Genomic DNA, 12,615 nt, shown 5'->3' with positions numbered 1-12,615 from the left:
GTGCTTGAGCCGTTCTGTTGCAAGGACTGCTGCAGATCTTCCCGGAGTTGCACTAATGCCTTTTCATTGGCTTTCAGAGCTCTACTCAACTCTTGCGTATTGTTTCTGAGAGATACCTGTTGGAGATGTTCCAATTGCTGCTGATGGGCAGTGCACTGTCGCTGCAGCTCCTCTTTTCCCTTTCCAAGGCCTTCAACGACCTCACAGCAATGACGCTGTGCATATTTTAATTGTGCTGCCAGCATCTCCAGCCGGGCTCGCTCTTCCTCAAAGATCGCCAATCGTTGTTGCTCTTGTGGTTGCCGCATGGGTGAATTGGCGGCTGCAGAAACGGTGGAGGATGGGAGGGATGAGGGAAAAGGCCCTGTCGCGAGTGTTGAGTTTGGCAAGGGCGGATTTACTGTTTTTTGCCCGCCAGCATCGCTCTCATTATCGTGACGTCCCCAAACACCACAGAGGCCATGCCGCAGAGACTCCAGGCTGTTGAGTGAGCCTTCCGCATACATCACAAGCCCCTGAACAGAGCGAAAAAGATGGCCAACAACATCGGAGAGGTACTCGTACTTGTCATGGTAGTTCCCTTCGGCATGTACTGTCTCAAGCAGCGACATGGGTGCGGACAGGCACTCACGACATTTGGCAAGTTCATGCTCACGCGTCACGTCCTCAAGAAGCGCAATCAGTTCATCCTGTGCCGCGCGTGCTGCCGCTTCCTCTTCTTCCTCCTCTTTCCCCCCCACTCTTTCACCCCGCGTCAGACGGGAATGATGCTCGGTATTCATGCCGGCGTCGATACGATCGTCTGTTTGTGTGGTCTTGCAAGAAGTAAGGGGAGGCGACGCATTCCATTGCGCCTTTTGCGCCTCCTCCAACTGCCCGGAGAGCGTCAAGACCTCCACCTCACGTTTGGCAAGCTCGGAGGCAAGGTTATGGTACTGGTGCGCCTGAACGGAGAAGAGAAAACTCTCCACCACCTCACCCACACGTACACGACAGTACTGCTCTGTCGATGGGTCACTCAAAAGCTGCAGAAAGATGTTATCCCGCGGCAACTCATTCATGAGAGCACTAAAAATGGCGCTGACACTACTACGCAGTTTGTCGTTGTATAACTGACGCAGCACGGATTCCCGACGCGCAATCTCCACCACGGCATTCACACCAGCGTGCTGCGGGTGGATTCCACCCACGCGTCTTTTCTGTGACTGCTGGGCGGTTGAGGTGTTATGGCTCCCGTATGTGGACTCGTTCTCTCCGTCAAGTGAGGCACCGCCAATGTGGCTTGTGTGTAGTTGACGAATCCCGTGCAGCTCCGGTGGTGTGCTCGTGCACAAATTGTCATACACGCGACCTGCCATTTCTGCAGCGCGTAATTCCTCCTCCGAACCGTGATACATCGCACTGGTCTTCTTCTAATTATTATTATTTTTTATTTTTTCTTCTCTTGAAAATTCCTTTTTCCCTTCACTCGCCTCTCAACTCCTTTCTCCAAGTGAGGACAAAGGGAATTCGGGCAAAGCACCATACACGCACACATGCAAGAAGGAAAACAAGAAACAAAAAACAAACAAACAAAAGAAAACAGCCTCCAAACGCAAACAAAAAAGACTACCGCAATGGGCGGGCACCTTTCCCATTTTCCCCTCCCCCTTCATGGTTTCTAGATAAAAGGGAAGGAGGGGCCCCAACGGTTCTGCACATCTTCTCATGTCAAAAACCAGTTATCATCCGCCGTCACAACGTCGCTAACGATTTCCGTAGTGTTGCTTGGAGTAAGGCACTCTCAGGGTGATCCGGACATGCTTCCAGTGCCTGCGTCAGCAGTTTATACGACTTCTCAAAATTCCCCGCTTTAAACGCGAGGAGAGCGAAGTTGTAAAGCGGTTCATGCTGTTCTGGCGATACTTCAATGGCCATGGCAAGATCATTCATGGCCTGGTCCACTTGACCTATATTTAAATTCAGCACCGCAAGATTGTTGAGAGCTTCGGCGTGACGGGGGTTAGCGCCCAGGGCAACTTTAAATGCGCGGTGCGCAAGGCCCAAGTCGCCGGTGCCAATTCCAATATGCCCAATGTTATACCACACATCTGCCAACGTCTCGTCCTCCGTCGAGATGGCTACGGCTCGCTGCAGACAACTGAGGGCGATATCGTACTGGGAGCTGTAGAAGCAACAAAGACCTAAATTGTTCCAGAGCTCGGTTGTCTGTACGCCCATTTGCAAAAGACGACGGTACAAACGCAACGCAATCTCCGGTTGCTTTTTTTCGTAAAACATATACGCCGCAATGCAGGCAATGGACTCCATGTTGCTACTATCCAACTGCAACACACGGCGGTATAACTGGCACGATTTCTCCGCATCTTGCAGCTGATCGTACAGGCGTGCCATGTGAAGGAGGAGGTGGTGATCCATTGGATTTTTCTTCGAGGCTTCGGAAAGCAGATCCAGTGCTTTGAGGGGTTGATCCATCTTCGTAAACACCCTCGCGAGTCGCATGACATCTGCGACATTTTCCTGAATTGTGAGCGCCGCCTTAAACATACGTTCCGCCTCGCGTAAAAGACCCAGGCGATAGTACGCCTGACCCATACGTGACATCCACCACCAGTCCTTCGGCTGCTGCTCCAGTGCGATGGCCCCAAGTTCTAGCACCATTCTCGGCCGGTGCTCCACGTGAAGCAAAAAGTCGCACAGAATCCTCGCCACAATCGGCTTCGTACGACCATACTTCTCAAGATTTAACTTCCGCACGTCTATATGAGGGCCACCAGGGACAGCCTGCAACGACGCTGTGCCAATGCGCATCATGCGTGATGTGATGGGTCGGATAGACATTGTGCCTGGACGGTTTCTGCTTTGTGTCCCCGGCCGCACGTAGCCGTAACGACTGCTGATGGGGCGTGCCGTGCCCTGTCGCTGCGCCATGCCTGTGGGGATTGTTGTCCCTGTTGGGGCGTCCTTCCGCTGCAGGGATGTACCCGGACGATGTGCGGTGGAGGATATGTTTTGTTCCCCATCCAGTAGCACTTCATCCACGCCATCGTTATCCACGTCAAGTTCATCAAACCAGTCCTGCGTAATAAGAGCTCGTGTCTGTATGAACCACAACGGCTCATCCACACCATCTGCCTGTTTCTGCGTCCCGGACGATGTCAGTCTCATCTTTTCATTGAAGACAGCAAGATATTGCGTCGAGACGGCGATGCACTCCTCCAGACGACGGCGACGCAGAAGACTCAATGCATAATACGTTGGATCCATCCCGGCTGGTAGTGGTGGTATGGTAGTGTGGGGAGGAGGGCTCACCAGAGCACTATTAGCAATAGTAGCACTAGCAGTTCCACCATGAATATTTCTATGCATTATTGAGTCGCCGCAACGGTCGACAGCAGGCCTTATCGAATTCTGCCCTTCTCTAATATATATATCTTTCTTCTCTGTCTTCTTGTTGGTGAACTTCCTCCTCCCTTTTCCCCGCCTAATCCACTCGCGCTTGATGGCGATTTGGGCAGTTGAAGACAACACCCCTTACCACAAATAAACCAAAAAAAAAAAAGACACCCATGACAGACCATACATTTCCGCGGTAAATACACATAAATACATAGATACATACATACAGATGGACAGTCATAGAACAAGATTGATAAAGGAAAACATGCAATCACACCAGCCGTTACTGCTGGCATTGTACTTCCTGCTTTTTTTTTTTTTTGCGTGTGTTTTCTTTTTGAATCAATTTGATGAACCCGCATTGCGGCAACAAATCCCCTCAGATCTCATGGTATTACAACTGTGTGCCCCAGCAATACGCGGCTGGCTTTGGGCGCTGGTCGTTGCCGCCAGCCCCATGCCAACAATCCCATGTGGGGAACGTTGCTGGCGCCTGGCTTCTCTTCCTCCAGATAATAAGGGGAAAATTGAACCTCAGCAACTACGCTGAGGCGGCCGGTGGCATTGTCAATTCGAAGAGCTCCTGTGACGACAAAAGGCAGGGGGTTGACACAATGAAAGCTACCACTTCCCGTCTGTTTACTTAACTCGTTTCTCTCCTCCTATGTGTTTCTTTTTTCTTTTCTTTTTATTTGCTTCGCACCCCTCTTTTCCCCTCCAATCACCGCGCCACATAAAACAGGCATTTCACCACCCACCGTTCATTGAACACCAAAGAGCACCAACCATAAGTGCCATTGCAGTGATGCGTATAGAAGAATGGCTGTGGCGCCAAAAATGGTCCGGTGCTGCGAGCCCTTTCCCGGCCTGATCAAAGAAACAACTAAAGGGATGGGAGAGACGAGGGCGGGGGTAAAATAAAAAAATATTTATTTATTTATAAAAAAAAAAGAAACAAACAAACAACTGGCGTGAGGGTTGGTGTGTAAAAAACAACAACAACAACAGGCCTCCCCCACCCCTCTCCGCCTTAAACCACACACACACATACAGTCACATTCTATACATTACATGCATTGCAGATATATAAAAGAAAAACAACACGCACACACACACACAAAAAAAAAAAAAAAAAAATTATATATAAGTACCCAACTGTGCGTGTGTCAACGCATGCAATAAATAATAATAATAGCAAGAAGGAAACTACTGCACCAAAAGAAATGCCCTGGCGGGTTCAATACACACACTCACACACACGCACACATATATATATATATTTATATTTATATTTATATATGCAACACTCCTTTTTTCTGGTTACTTTGCTTATGACTGTTCATATCATTTTAAGAAAATGTTTTCTTCTCTTTTGTTTATTTATTTTTATTTTTATCCACCACTTCTCTTGCCTTTCTCTCCACGTACGTCATTGTCACATTCCTGCTCTCCCTCTTTCCAAGTCCAATTTTTTTTTTTTTCTTTTTTTTTGGCTTCCCCTCTTCTCTCCTCATTCCCTCTCCTTCTGTCTGTGTCTGTGCGTTGATGTCTACTCGGGGAAAGGAATAATAATAATAATAATGAAAAAACAAAACAAAACAAAACAAAAGAGAGAGAGAGAGAGAAAAGAATTCTCCCTGACTCTCCGTCTCCCCTCCACCACGTTCCTCTTTCTTCTTCAGCTTTTCTTTTCTTCTTTTTTTGATTACATGCATGCCGCTTCAATGCAGCAACGCCACAACAACAACAACAACAACAACAACAACAACAACAATAACAAATAAATGATAATAATAAAAATGAACACGCACCCCAAAGAGGCAGTTCGTAGAAAAAACAAACAAACAAACAAACAAAAAGGAAGTCAAAGAGAAACGGACCGACGGGAAAGACAATTCCAACACACACTCTTCCTTCATTTTCCTTCCTTCTTCCTCTGGTTTGTATGACTTCTCACACTCCTGTTGATTTCATAGTTGAATGCCTCACCGTGCTGCCAAAGTCCTGTACCAAAGAACGCGGGTGCGATTCTTCGGGAAGCCAAAAGACAATCATTCCGCGCTGCGGCGCTTCGGATCTCAACCTGTACGGCACCGCGATGTGGTCGCTGCTGTGCTGCCAACGCATAGTTATGCACCCCACAATGCAATTGGCATTTTTGCGGAGGCAAATTGCCTGACCCGGGCACCGCGGCGGAAAATACATGCGGAACTCGGCATCACGCGTTTCGAGGTCAATTGCCAGGCCTGCCGGACAGGGAAACCGCAGCCAGACATCTCCACACCCCGGGAAGTGGTAGCTTTCATTGTGTCAACCCCCTGCCTTTTGTCGTCACAGGAGCTCTTCGAATTGACAATTCCACCGGCCGCCTCAGCGTAGTTGCTGAGGTTCAATTGTCCCCTTATTATCTGGAGGAGGAGAAGCCAGGCGCCAGCAACGTTCCCCACATGGGATTGTTGGCATGGGGCTGGCGGCAACGACCAGCGCCCAAAGCCAGCCGCGTATTGCTGGGGCACACAGTTGTAATACCATGAGATCTGAGGGGATTTGTTGCCGCAATGCGGGTTCATCAAATTGATTCAAAAAGAAAACACACGCAAAACAAACAAACAAACAAATATGACTTTTCACCTTCTTCATTTCTTCTCACGGTCGTTCTTTTTTCACCGTTGCCTTTCCCTTCTAGATCTCCTTTGGCTCAAAGAGTTCAAACAGCTGGCTTCGACACACGGGACATGTGCTCACGGAGGGCGCACAAAGCCTGCAGAGCACCTTGTGACGACACGGCAGTGAAATAACTGTTGGCACGTGATCCATGCACACAACACAGTTCTCCTGTTTACTAGAGATAGCCTCGCGCACTTGCTCAAGATACTCAATCATATCACGCTCTGCAAGCCGCAGCTGGGAAACCTTGAGCTCATTGATGTTCGTCGGAAAAAGTACGCCGCTCTGATTCATTTTATTAATGATGTCTTGCCGAATCTGTCGGCGTGTCGGCAACTCAAGCTCCCTCTCCGCCACAGAAATCTCAATAGCAGTGGGGGGACTAGTCGATACTGGTATTGGTGATAGTGCACCTTGAAAGAGAGGCGGATTTTCACTGGGGCCGCTGCCTTCAACACTCCCATTAATGTTACCTGCCTGCTGCAGATAAATGGGATTATATGGTTGTTGTTGACTAATATTACTGTTGGCGGGGCCCAATGAAGCCGTGGTGATTTGCCGAGCAAAGTTAGACACATCGTCATGGTTGTATGCATTATCAGCCGCACACGCACTGTGGAGAATTGGTGCCGAGAAGTTCCCCTCCGATGGGGGTGCGTGTCTACTCGGACAACCAGAAAGCGCCTGCAACAAGTTGTCTGGAGGGGGAGTCGCTGGGCCCTGTTCTTGTGCCTGCGACGGCTGCACTTGGCTGCACCGCCGCTGACGGTGCGCCCCATGTCCATGCCGGGCCAAGTTGCCAATCACTCCACGTAATCGCCAGGCAACGGCGGCGAGCTCCTCTCGCGTTGGAACCGATAACGCAACAGGCGCAACACCCTCCAGAGCGTACAACGATGACAACGCATGTGCCCCCGACCTTGCCACCTCTAACCAGCGAGAAAACTCCCCTTCCGTCATGGGGGAGTTGCTGATACTGTTTAACTGGTACTGTGTTCCATTGATCTTCGCAAGGTGCGGTGGGAGCTGCAGCACCAGATAATTGTCTGTTCTAATGTTCGCGTTGTTGGAAAAGCCCCCGTAGACTTCACCCGTTGCAATCGCCCCAACGCGGGCTACGATGTAATCCTCACGATGGTCTTGCAGCTCCAAGAGAACACGGATAAATGCCCCGTAGAAGACAGAGTGAGAAACGTCCGACATGATTATATGCACCGCCTCATTGCGTGTTAACTGCGCCTCCTTCGCCGCCACAAACAACAGTTGATCCTCTTCCGAGAGCATGTTCCTGCCCCTTTCTTGAAAGAATGTAAAAATTCTTTTTTTTTAAAATTTCTAATATATAAATATATATATTTCTTTTCTTCTTTCTTTCCTTTTTTTTTTTTTTTTTTTAATTCTTCTTCCACCACTTGTTGCGAAGCAGCAATGGAGAAAAGTGACGTCAACAAGAGGGTATGTGCTTATGTGCGCCTCGTAAAAGGCTACAAAAACACACAAAAAAACAAAAAAACCTCCTCCCTCCCTCCCACCCCTCTTTTTTATTTTTATTTTTTCTCTTTTTTCCTGTTCCCGTGGATTCCTTCCGTCACTCCTTCCCACAATATTTATATATGAACAACAACAAATGCTGCCTCGCCTCTACACTGCAAGAGAGAGAGAGCGAGCGAGAGCGAGATATCTGTTCAGCCTGTTGGAAGGGGAAAAAAAACAAACAAACAAAAAAGGAAGAAACGGTGTGACTTTTGCCGCACCTTCTAATTTCTCCACCACCCAACCCCCTTCTGTCTTCCTGGCACCACGTGATGGATTTGCCGCTTCTTTTCCCCTTTTTTCATGTTCTCTCTCTCTCTCCTTCTAACAGGCATGTGAGTAAATATGCAGGCGATCGCAGGAGGAAGAAACAAGAACAATAAAGAAGAAAAAAAAAAAAAAAAGACAGAATACATGAAACAAATTCAAGTAAATAAAATAAATAAATAAATATATTTATATACAAAATATGCGCCCATAGAATAAGCAGAAAAGAAGAGAAAATAATAATAATAATAATAATAATAATAATAGAGAAAGTGACCAAATGCCGGTTCATTGAGGGTGCTTCATCCCGCCCGACCCTGTGCCGGTTCCCCCCCCCCCCCCCCCAAGAAGGGAAGAGAAAGAAAAGTCAAAAACCAACAACAAAAAAACAAAACCCCCCCCCAAAAAAAAAAAAAAAAAAAAAAGAAAAGAAAAAAAAGAAGCCCCTGTAGAACTTGTAAAGTCCAAAAAAAATTCTTCGCCCTTTTTCAGAAATTCATACATGAGCCAAGTAGGGTGTGTGTTCTATTCACCCGCCACTTCATGGTTCTAACCGTACCATTGCCGCCCCCCAGCCGGGATCTGCGAACACGGCCGCCGCTGCTGCCAATTCCAACTGTTTTGTGAGCATGACGGCGCGCTTATTTCGTGGCTGCGGTCCCTTCAACAGTGTTGTGATTCCAACTAGAGGCGCAGAGGAAGCGGAGACACGTAAAAACGGTGTGGCGTTGCTGTCCACTGAGGCAGCCGCTAATATAAAGCCGTCCCTTTGCAAGTTACTGGAATCGTTTAAACAACATGATAGTTGCGCTTCTTTCACGGTTAATTTACTGTTTTCTTTGTACTTGTACTTGTTGTTGTCGTTGTTTTTGACACTAGTGGGCATATCCCGTAAGCTTCCATGTCTTTCCTTTCGAATCCGTGAAGAAGGAGTAAAGGCCCGCGTTTGGGGCGTGGAGAAACACGCTTCCGTGGTGGGCGTTAAACTTAGCGGTTTTGACGAGGCTGAAGGCAATGCCGATGGCAGCAACGAGGGAAAGGACGTGGTTGCTACATGGATCGTATAATCTCGTTTCTTCGCATGCTCGCCATCGAACGTCTGCTCCCCCGTGCTGTTTTCACGGTTTTGCTGCCTCATTTGGACCATACGTGACGGTGTCGAAATGGATGAGGGTGAAAATGGCAATGGGAGTGGTGCTCCTTCCTCGGAGGATATCCACGCGCCTCTTGACTGGTTGGGCATCTTAGCCTCCAGCGGGAACACCACTAAAGGGTCCATCTTCTCCAGCGCGAGAATATCGGAGGAGGGGCGGTTGGAATGCCAATTCCACAACGGTCCTGGAAGGGTCGTGGCCATATCGCACACCATCGTCCCTTCTCTCTCCTCCATTTTGACCCCTTCCCCTTCTGCCGGGCCTTTTCGACGCCACCCTGGTGCGGAGGAAACATGTCGACGAGCGCGGATCTGGGACGTGTAATTACTACTGGGATCCATGGAACGAGAGCCAATGACTCGTATGCTTCTTCCAGCGCGGAATATTTCAACCGCATTTGCCATGTGGGAAAAACGTCGTTCTATTCTCTCCAGAAATTCTTGTTGCACACCAATGACACTTCCTGGGCGGCACAACCGAATCCACCCAATACTCTCCCGTGCGGTCATTCCAAAGTGCCGCATCATATATACGCATATCAAAGTCCCCGTTCGCCCCAAACCAGCGCGACAGTGCAAAGCCACCGCACCTCCACCGCTTTTAACCTTCTTGACCCGCTGTTGTCCACACCGTGGGCTTCCACTCTGATGCTGATGCAGCTGCAGCAGTGGCGGCCTCCCTTTTTCTTCCTCCTTATTTGTTGCGCGACTTGACGGTAACAAGATGGGTTCAACAATTTTAAAAAACCGTTTGATGATGTCATCATTTGGGGCGCTGCCGTCAGGGAACTCCAATTCAAAGTGCTGAACACCATTCGCAAGGAATATCTCCCGCCTGTAGAGCGACTCGTTCAGTCGAACCAAATGCGTCACCTTCAGTTGGTGAAAGAGTTTGACATAAACCTCGGCGGAGCGCCCAGGCACGTGGCTATTTGGGGACGAAAGGGCAAGAAGGGCATTCGGCACAACCCAACTGCAGTCGTGGCGGCGCAATCGCTCGTACTCCGCAATGTCAAACGTACGGACGTTGTACCACCCCAACGTCACGGCCTTCTCTAAACCCGAGATGACGTCAAAAATCAGCAGCGAAAACGCCGACGCAGTGTTACCCGCATCGCGAAAGGGAAGAAGAGGAGGATAGGCAGACTGAAACGCCTGCCAGGTCGCGGATGCCGACCACCCAAGTGTGGCCACACAAAAGCAAGCGAGTAAACACACCGCATTGGCGCGATCGTGACTACTGAGCCCGCTGCAGAAAACAAGAGGGATGTTGGGATGCAATAAGGACATCGCCGCTTCCGCCTCAGAGTGTCCTGCTGTGATTTTCTCTAGCCGCCCGCGTGGGCCAAAGTTTTCCCTGCCATTGCTGTCAGTCCCCCAACCGTACGCAACGCAGTGTTCCAGAAGTCCCATCAAGCACCGCGACAGACGTGTCACGGCGTCCAGTCCAAGCGGCCCAAAGTCGGCAAAAAAAGGGTAATACTGAAACAACGGACTCTCATTCACGGAGAAGTAGAATGCCCCATGCTCAACTTCACCGCCAAAACTTTCGTCCCCGTTGTTGCCAAGGAGAATCAGCCTGCGTAAAATCACGGCTTGAGCTACATTTGAACGCAAATGAGAAATATTTATAATCGGCGAAGGCGTTCTTCGTCGTGAGGTGGTTTTTGACTCTCGTCCCTCCCCTTGCGATGGGGGCCGATCCTCCAACGAATCAACGGTCGATGCCGCCAGTGCGGCGCTAGCGGCAGAAGCCTCAATGTGATCCTCCTTCGGGATTTTCATTGACCGCGCGGACGCCGACCGCAACGGACTCGTAAAGACGACAGACTCCCCAATCGGCAGTAATTTCTCCCCCATTGAGGCAAAGTACAGCACTCCTGGAATAATCTCGATTGCCCGCCTTGTTTCAAGCAGTTCTTGCAGAGGTTTTGGCATGTGATTTAATTTTTTCTTGTCTTGTTTTTTTTTTCTTCTTCTTCTTCTTTATTTCTCTCTTTCTTCTTTTCCTTTTGGTTTTGTTCCTATTCTCTTTCCTTGTCGTTCCTCTTGTGCAGTCCACCCCCCTTCTCCCCCTTTTTTTTTACTCACCCTCCCTCACACATCCACTCACAAAACCCCTCCTCTTTTTTTTTTTTTTTTTTTTTTTTCTTTTCCTCTTCTTTTTGTAGGCGATCCTTCCGTCCACCCAAAAAGATATGTGCACGAGAATTTGGAAAAAAAACAAAAAAAAGAGGCACAACAAATAATTATAAAAAAAGAAAAAAAAAAAGAGAAGAAAATAAAAACACCAAACAAACAAACAAAAACGCGGTTTAACGCGTCATTGGCCCCTCCTCCTCATCCTCCCAACCAACCAACCAACCAACCAGTCCGTGGCACGACGACAGACAAGATTTCCCCATCCTCCCACTCACTCTACCAAAGTTTCAGCTATTGCCGCTGTTGCTGTCGCTTCCTCTTTTTCCTTTTTTCTTTTTCTTTGTTTATACTTGGGAACAAAAGCCACGGGGGAGTTTACACATCACATGCGCCGCCCTCCCTAATTTTTATCTCTCATTTGTCGTGTTCACAAAACACAAACACAAAAAAAAAAAAAAAAAAAAAAAACACCACTGTGTCTGAGTGGTGGCAGCACGGCAACATCTTTTTTTTTTTTTTTTCTTTTGCACGTGTCAAAAAGACAAGCAGAGTGGTGTGGGGGGGAAGAAATAATAAATATAAAATCACAATGGAAGAAAAAAAAAACATACAAACAAACAAACACAAACGGAATAAAAAGCAACAACGAGTCCCCTCCCCCCCGTCCTCGTCATTACAACACAAACCAGCAGCGAGGAACACACGTCCCGGTGGGTGGCCGTCTCTCCCCCTCCCCCTCCCCCTCTGTCTCTGTCTCTCTTTTCACTTCGGTTTTATTCCTGTAAAGAGTGAGGCGACGCTGCGGTGCGGCGGATCCCGGGCCCGCATCCCGTGCACCCAAAACACCCCACCGCCCCCTCCACACCGCCAGTCACGCAGACAAGTCGTACACTTCCAAACAAAAATGATAAATAAGAAATGAAAGGAAAGAAAACAACAACAAATTGGACCTGCAACCGCTCAGACTTCCATCCATGCGGATGGAACGATTAAAAAAAACAAAACAAAAACACAAAAACTGCACTTGCACCACCTTCCAAAGATCACGCACCAAATAAAAACAAACAAACAAACAAACAAATCCAACGCACATGTCATTAATAAAGAAGTGAGGCGTGTGTGGTTGACAAAAAAAAAGGGAGAGAAGGAGAAGAACTGAAAACAGAAGAAAAAAATGAGGGGAGGGGGGGGGGGGGGGGGGGAAAGGAAAAAAGAAAAAATCAACAATAAGAATAAAATGTATTCTTATTGTTCTGTCGCTATTCTTGCGGTCGCACACAAACAAAAACAAACAAACAAACGGCACCCAAAACTAAAAACCACAACACCGACCATGACGTAAAGCAAGGCAGCCAGCAGAAGTGCCTGGCACGCCGTCTCTTATTGTCTGCTTGGTTGCTTATTCAAGCCTCCCTTTTTTTTTTTTTTCTCTCTCTCTTTTCATTTCATTTCTT

General features: G+C 48.3%; 4 protein-coding genes across 4 annotated transcripts, besides 27 other annotated features; all 4 read right to left on the bottom strand.

Moving 5' to 3' along the window:
* Tc00.1047053503657.9 (hypothetical protein, conserved) lies at positions 1 to 1,397 on the bottom strand (the record flags this gene model as incomplete). Its single annotated transcript, XM_802158.1, has 1 exon — positions 1 to 1,397. A coding segment is annotated over one exon (1,397 nt), but the record flags the coding sequence as incomplete, so codon positions are not given.
* Positions 1 to 11,507: a sequence feature (heterozygous, non-Esmeraldo-like haplotype).
* Positions 1,414 to 1,438: a sequence feature (AT_rich).
* Positions 1,735 to 3,369, bottom strand: Tc00.1047053503657.20 (hypothetical protein, conserved; the record flags this gene model as incomplete). The annotated part of the gene is made up of 1 exon (XM_802155.1): positions 1,735 to 3,369. The coding sequence occupies one exon, from the start codon at positions 3,367 to 3,369 to the stop codon at positions 1,735 to 1,737; it is 1,635 nt and encodes a 544-aa protein (XP_807248.1).
* Positions 4,313 to 4,350: a sequence feature (AT_rich).
* Positions 4,518 to 4,546: a sequence feature (AT_rich).
* Positions 4,666 to 4,699: a microsatellite.
* Positions 4,775 to 4,795: a sequence feature (AT_rich).
* Positions 4,868 to 4,890: a microsatellite.
* Positions 4,985 to 5,008: a microsatellite.
* Positions 5,137 to 5,179: a microsatellite.
* Positions 5,234 to 5,256: a microsatellite.
* Positions 6,082 to 7,350, bottom strand: Tc00.1047053503657.50 (hypothetical protein, conserved; the record flags this gene model as incomplete). The annotated part of the gene is made up of 1 exon (XM_802156.1): positions 6,082 to 7,350. The coding sequence occupies one exon, from the start codon at positions 7,348 to 7,350 to the stop codon at positions 6,082 to 6,084; it is 1,269 nt and encodes a 422-aa protein (XP_807249.1).
* Positions 7,377 to 7,421: a sequence feature (AT_rich).
* Positions 7,422 to 7,461: a microsatellite.
* Positions 7,965 to 8,050: a sequence feature (A-rich).
* Positions 8,102 to 8,132: a microsatellite.
* Positions 8,270 to 8,308: a microsatellite.
* On the bottom strand, positions 8,408 to 10,957 carry Tc00.1047053503657.70 (tyrosine phosphatase, putative; the record flags this gene model as incomplete). Its single annotated transcript, XM_802157.1, has 1 exon — positions 8,408 to 10,957. One exon carries the CDS (start codon positions 10,955 to 10,957, stop codon positions 8,408 to 8,410), a length of 2,550 nt encoding a protein of 849 aa, XP_807250.1.
* Positions 10,967 to 11,033: a sequence feature (T-rich).
* Positions 11,146 to 11,186: a microsatellite.
* Positions 11,236 to 11,307: a sequence feature (A-rich).
* Positions 11,368 to 11,390: a microsatellite.
* Positions 11,508 to 11,795: a sequence feature (areas merged during assembly that could not be assigned to a particular haplotype. This can correspond to areas where the two haplotypes were merged or to regions with more than two copies in the genome that were merged during assembly.).
* Positions 11,606 to 11,629: a microsatellite.
* Positions 11,796 to 12,615: a sequence feature (heterozygous, non-Esmeraldo-like haplotype).
* Positions 11,886 to 11,906: a microsatellite.
* Positions 12,220 to 12,242: a microsatellite.
* Positions 12,290 to 12,339: a sequence feature (A-rich).
* Positions 12,340 to 12,363: a microsatellite.
* Positions 12,364 to 12,399: a sequence feature (A-rich).

The sequence above is a fragment of the Trypanosoma cruzi genome, genomic scaffold (assembly GCF_000209065.1).
Source record: "Trypanosoma cruzi strain CL Brener 1047053517129 genomic scaffold, whole genome shotgun sequence".
Classification (NCBI taxonomy): domain Eukaryota; phylum Euglenozoa; class Kinetoplastea; order Trypanosomatida; family Trypanosomatidae; genus Trypanosoma; species Trypanosoma cruzi.
This window is presented reverse-complemented; position numbering and strand designations above follow the sequence as displayed.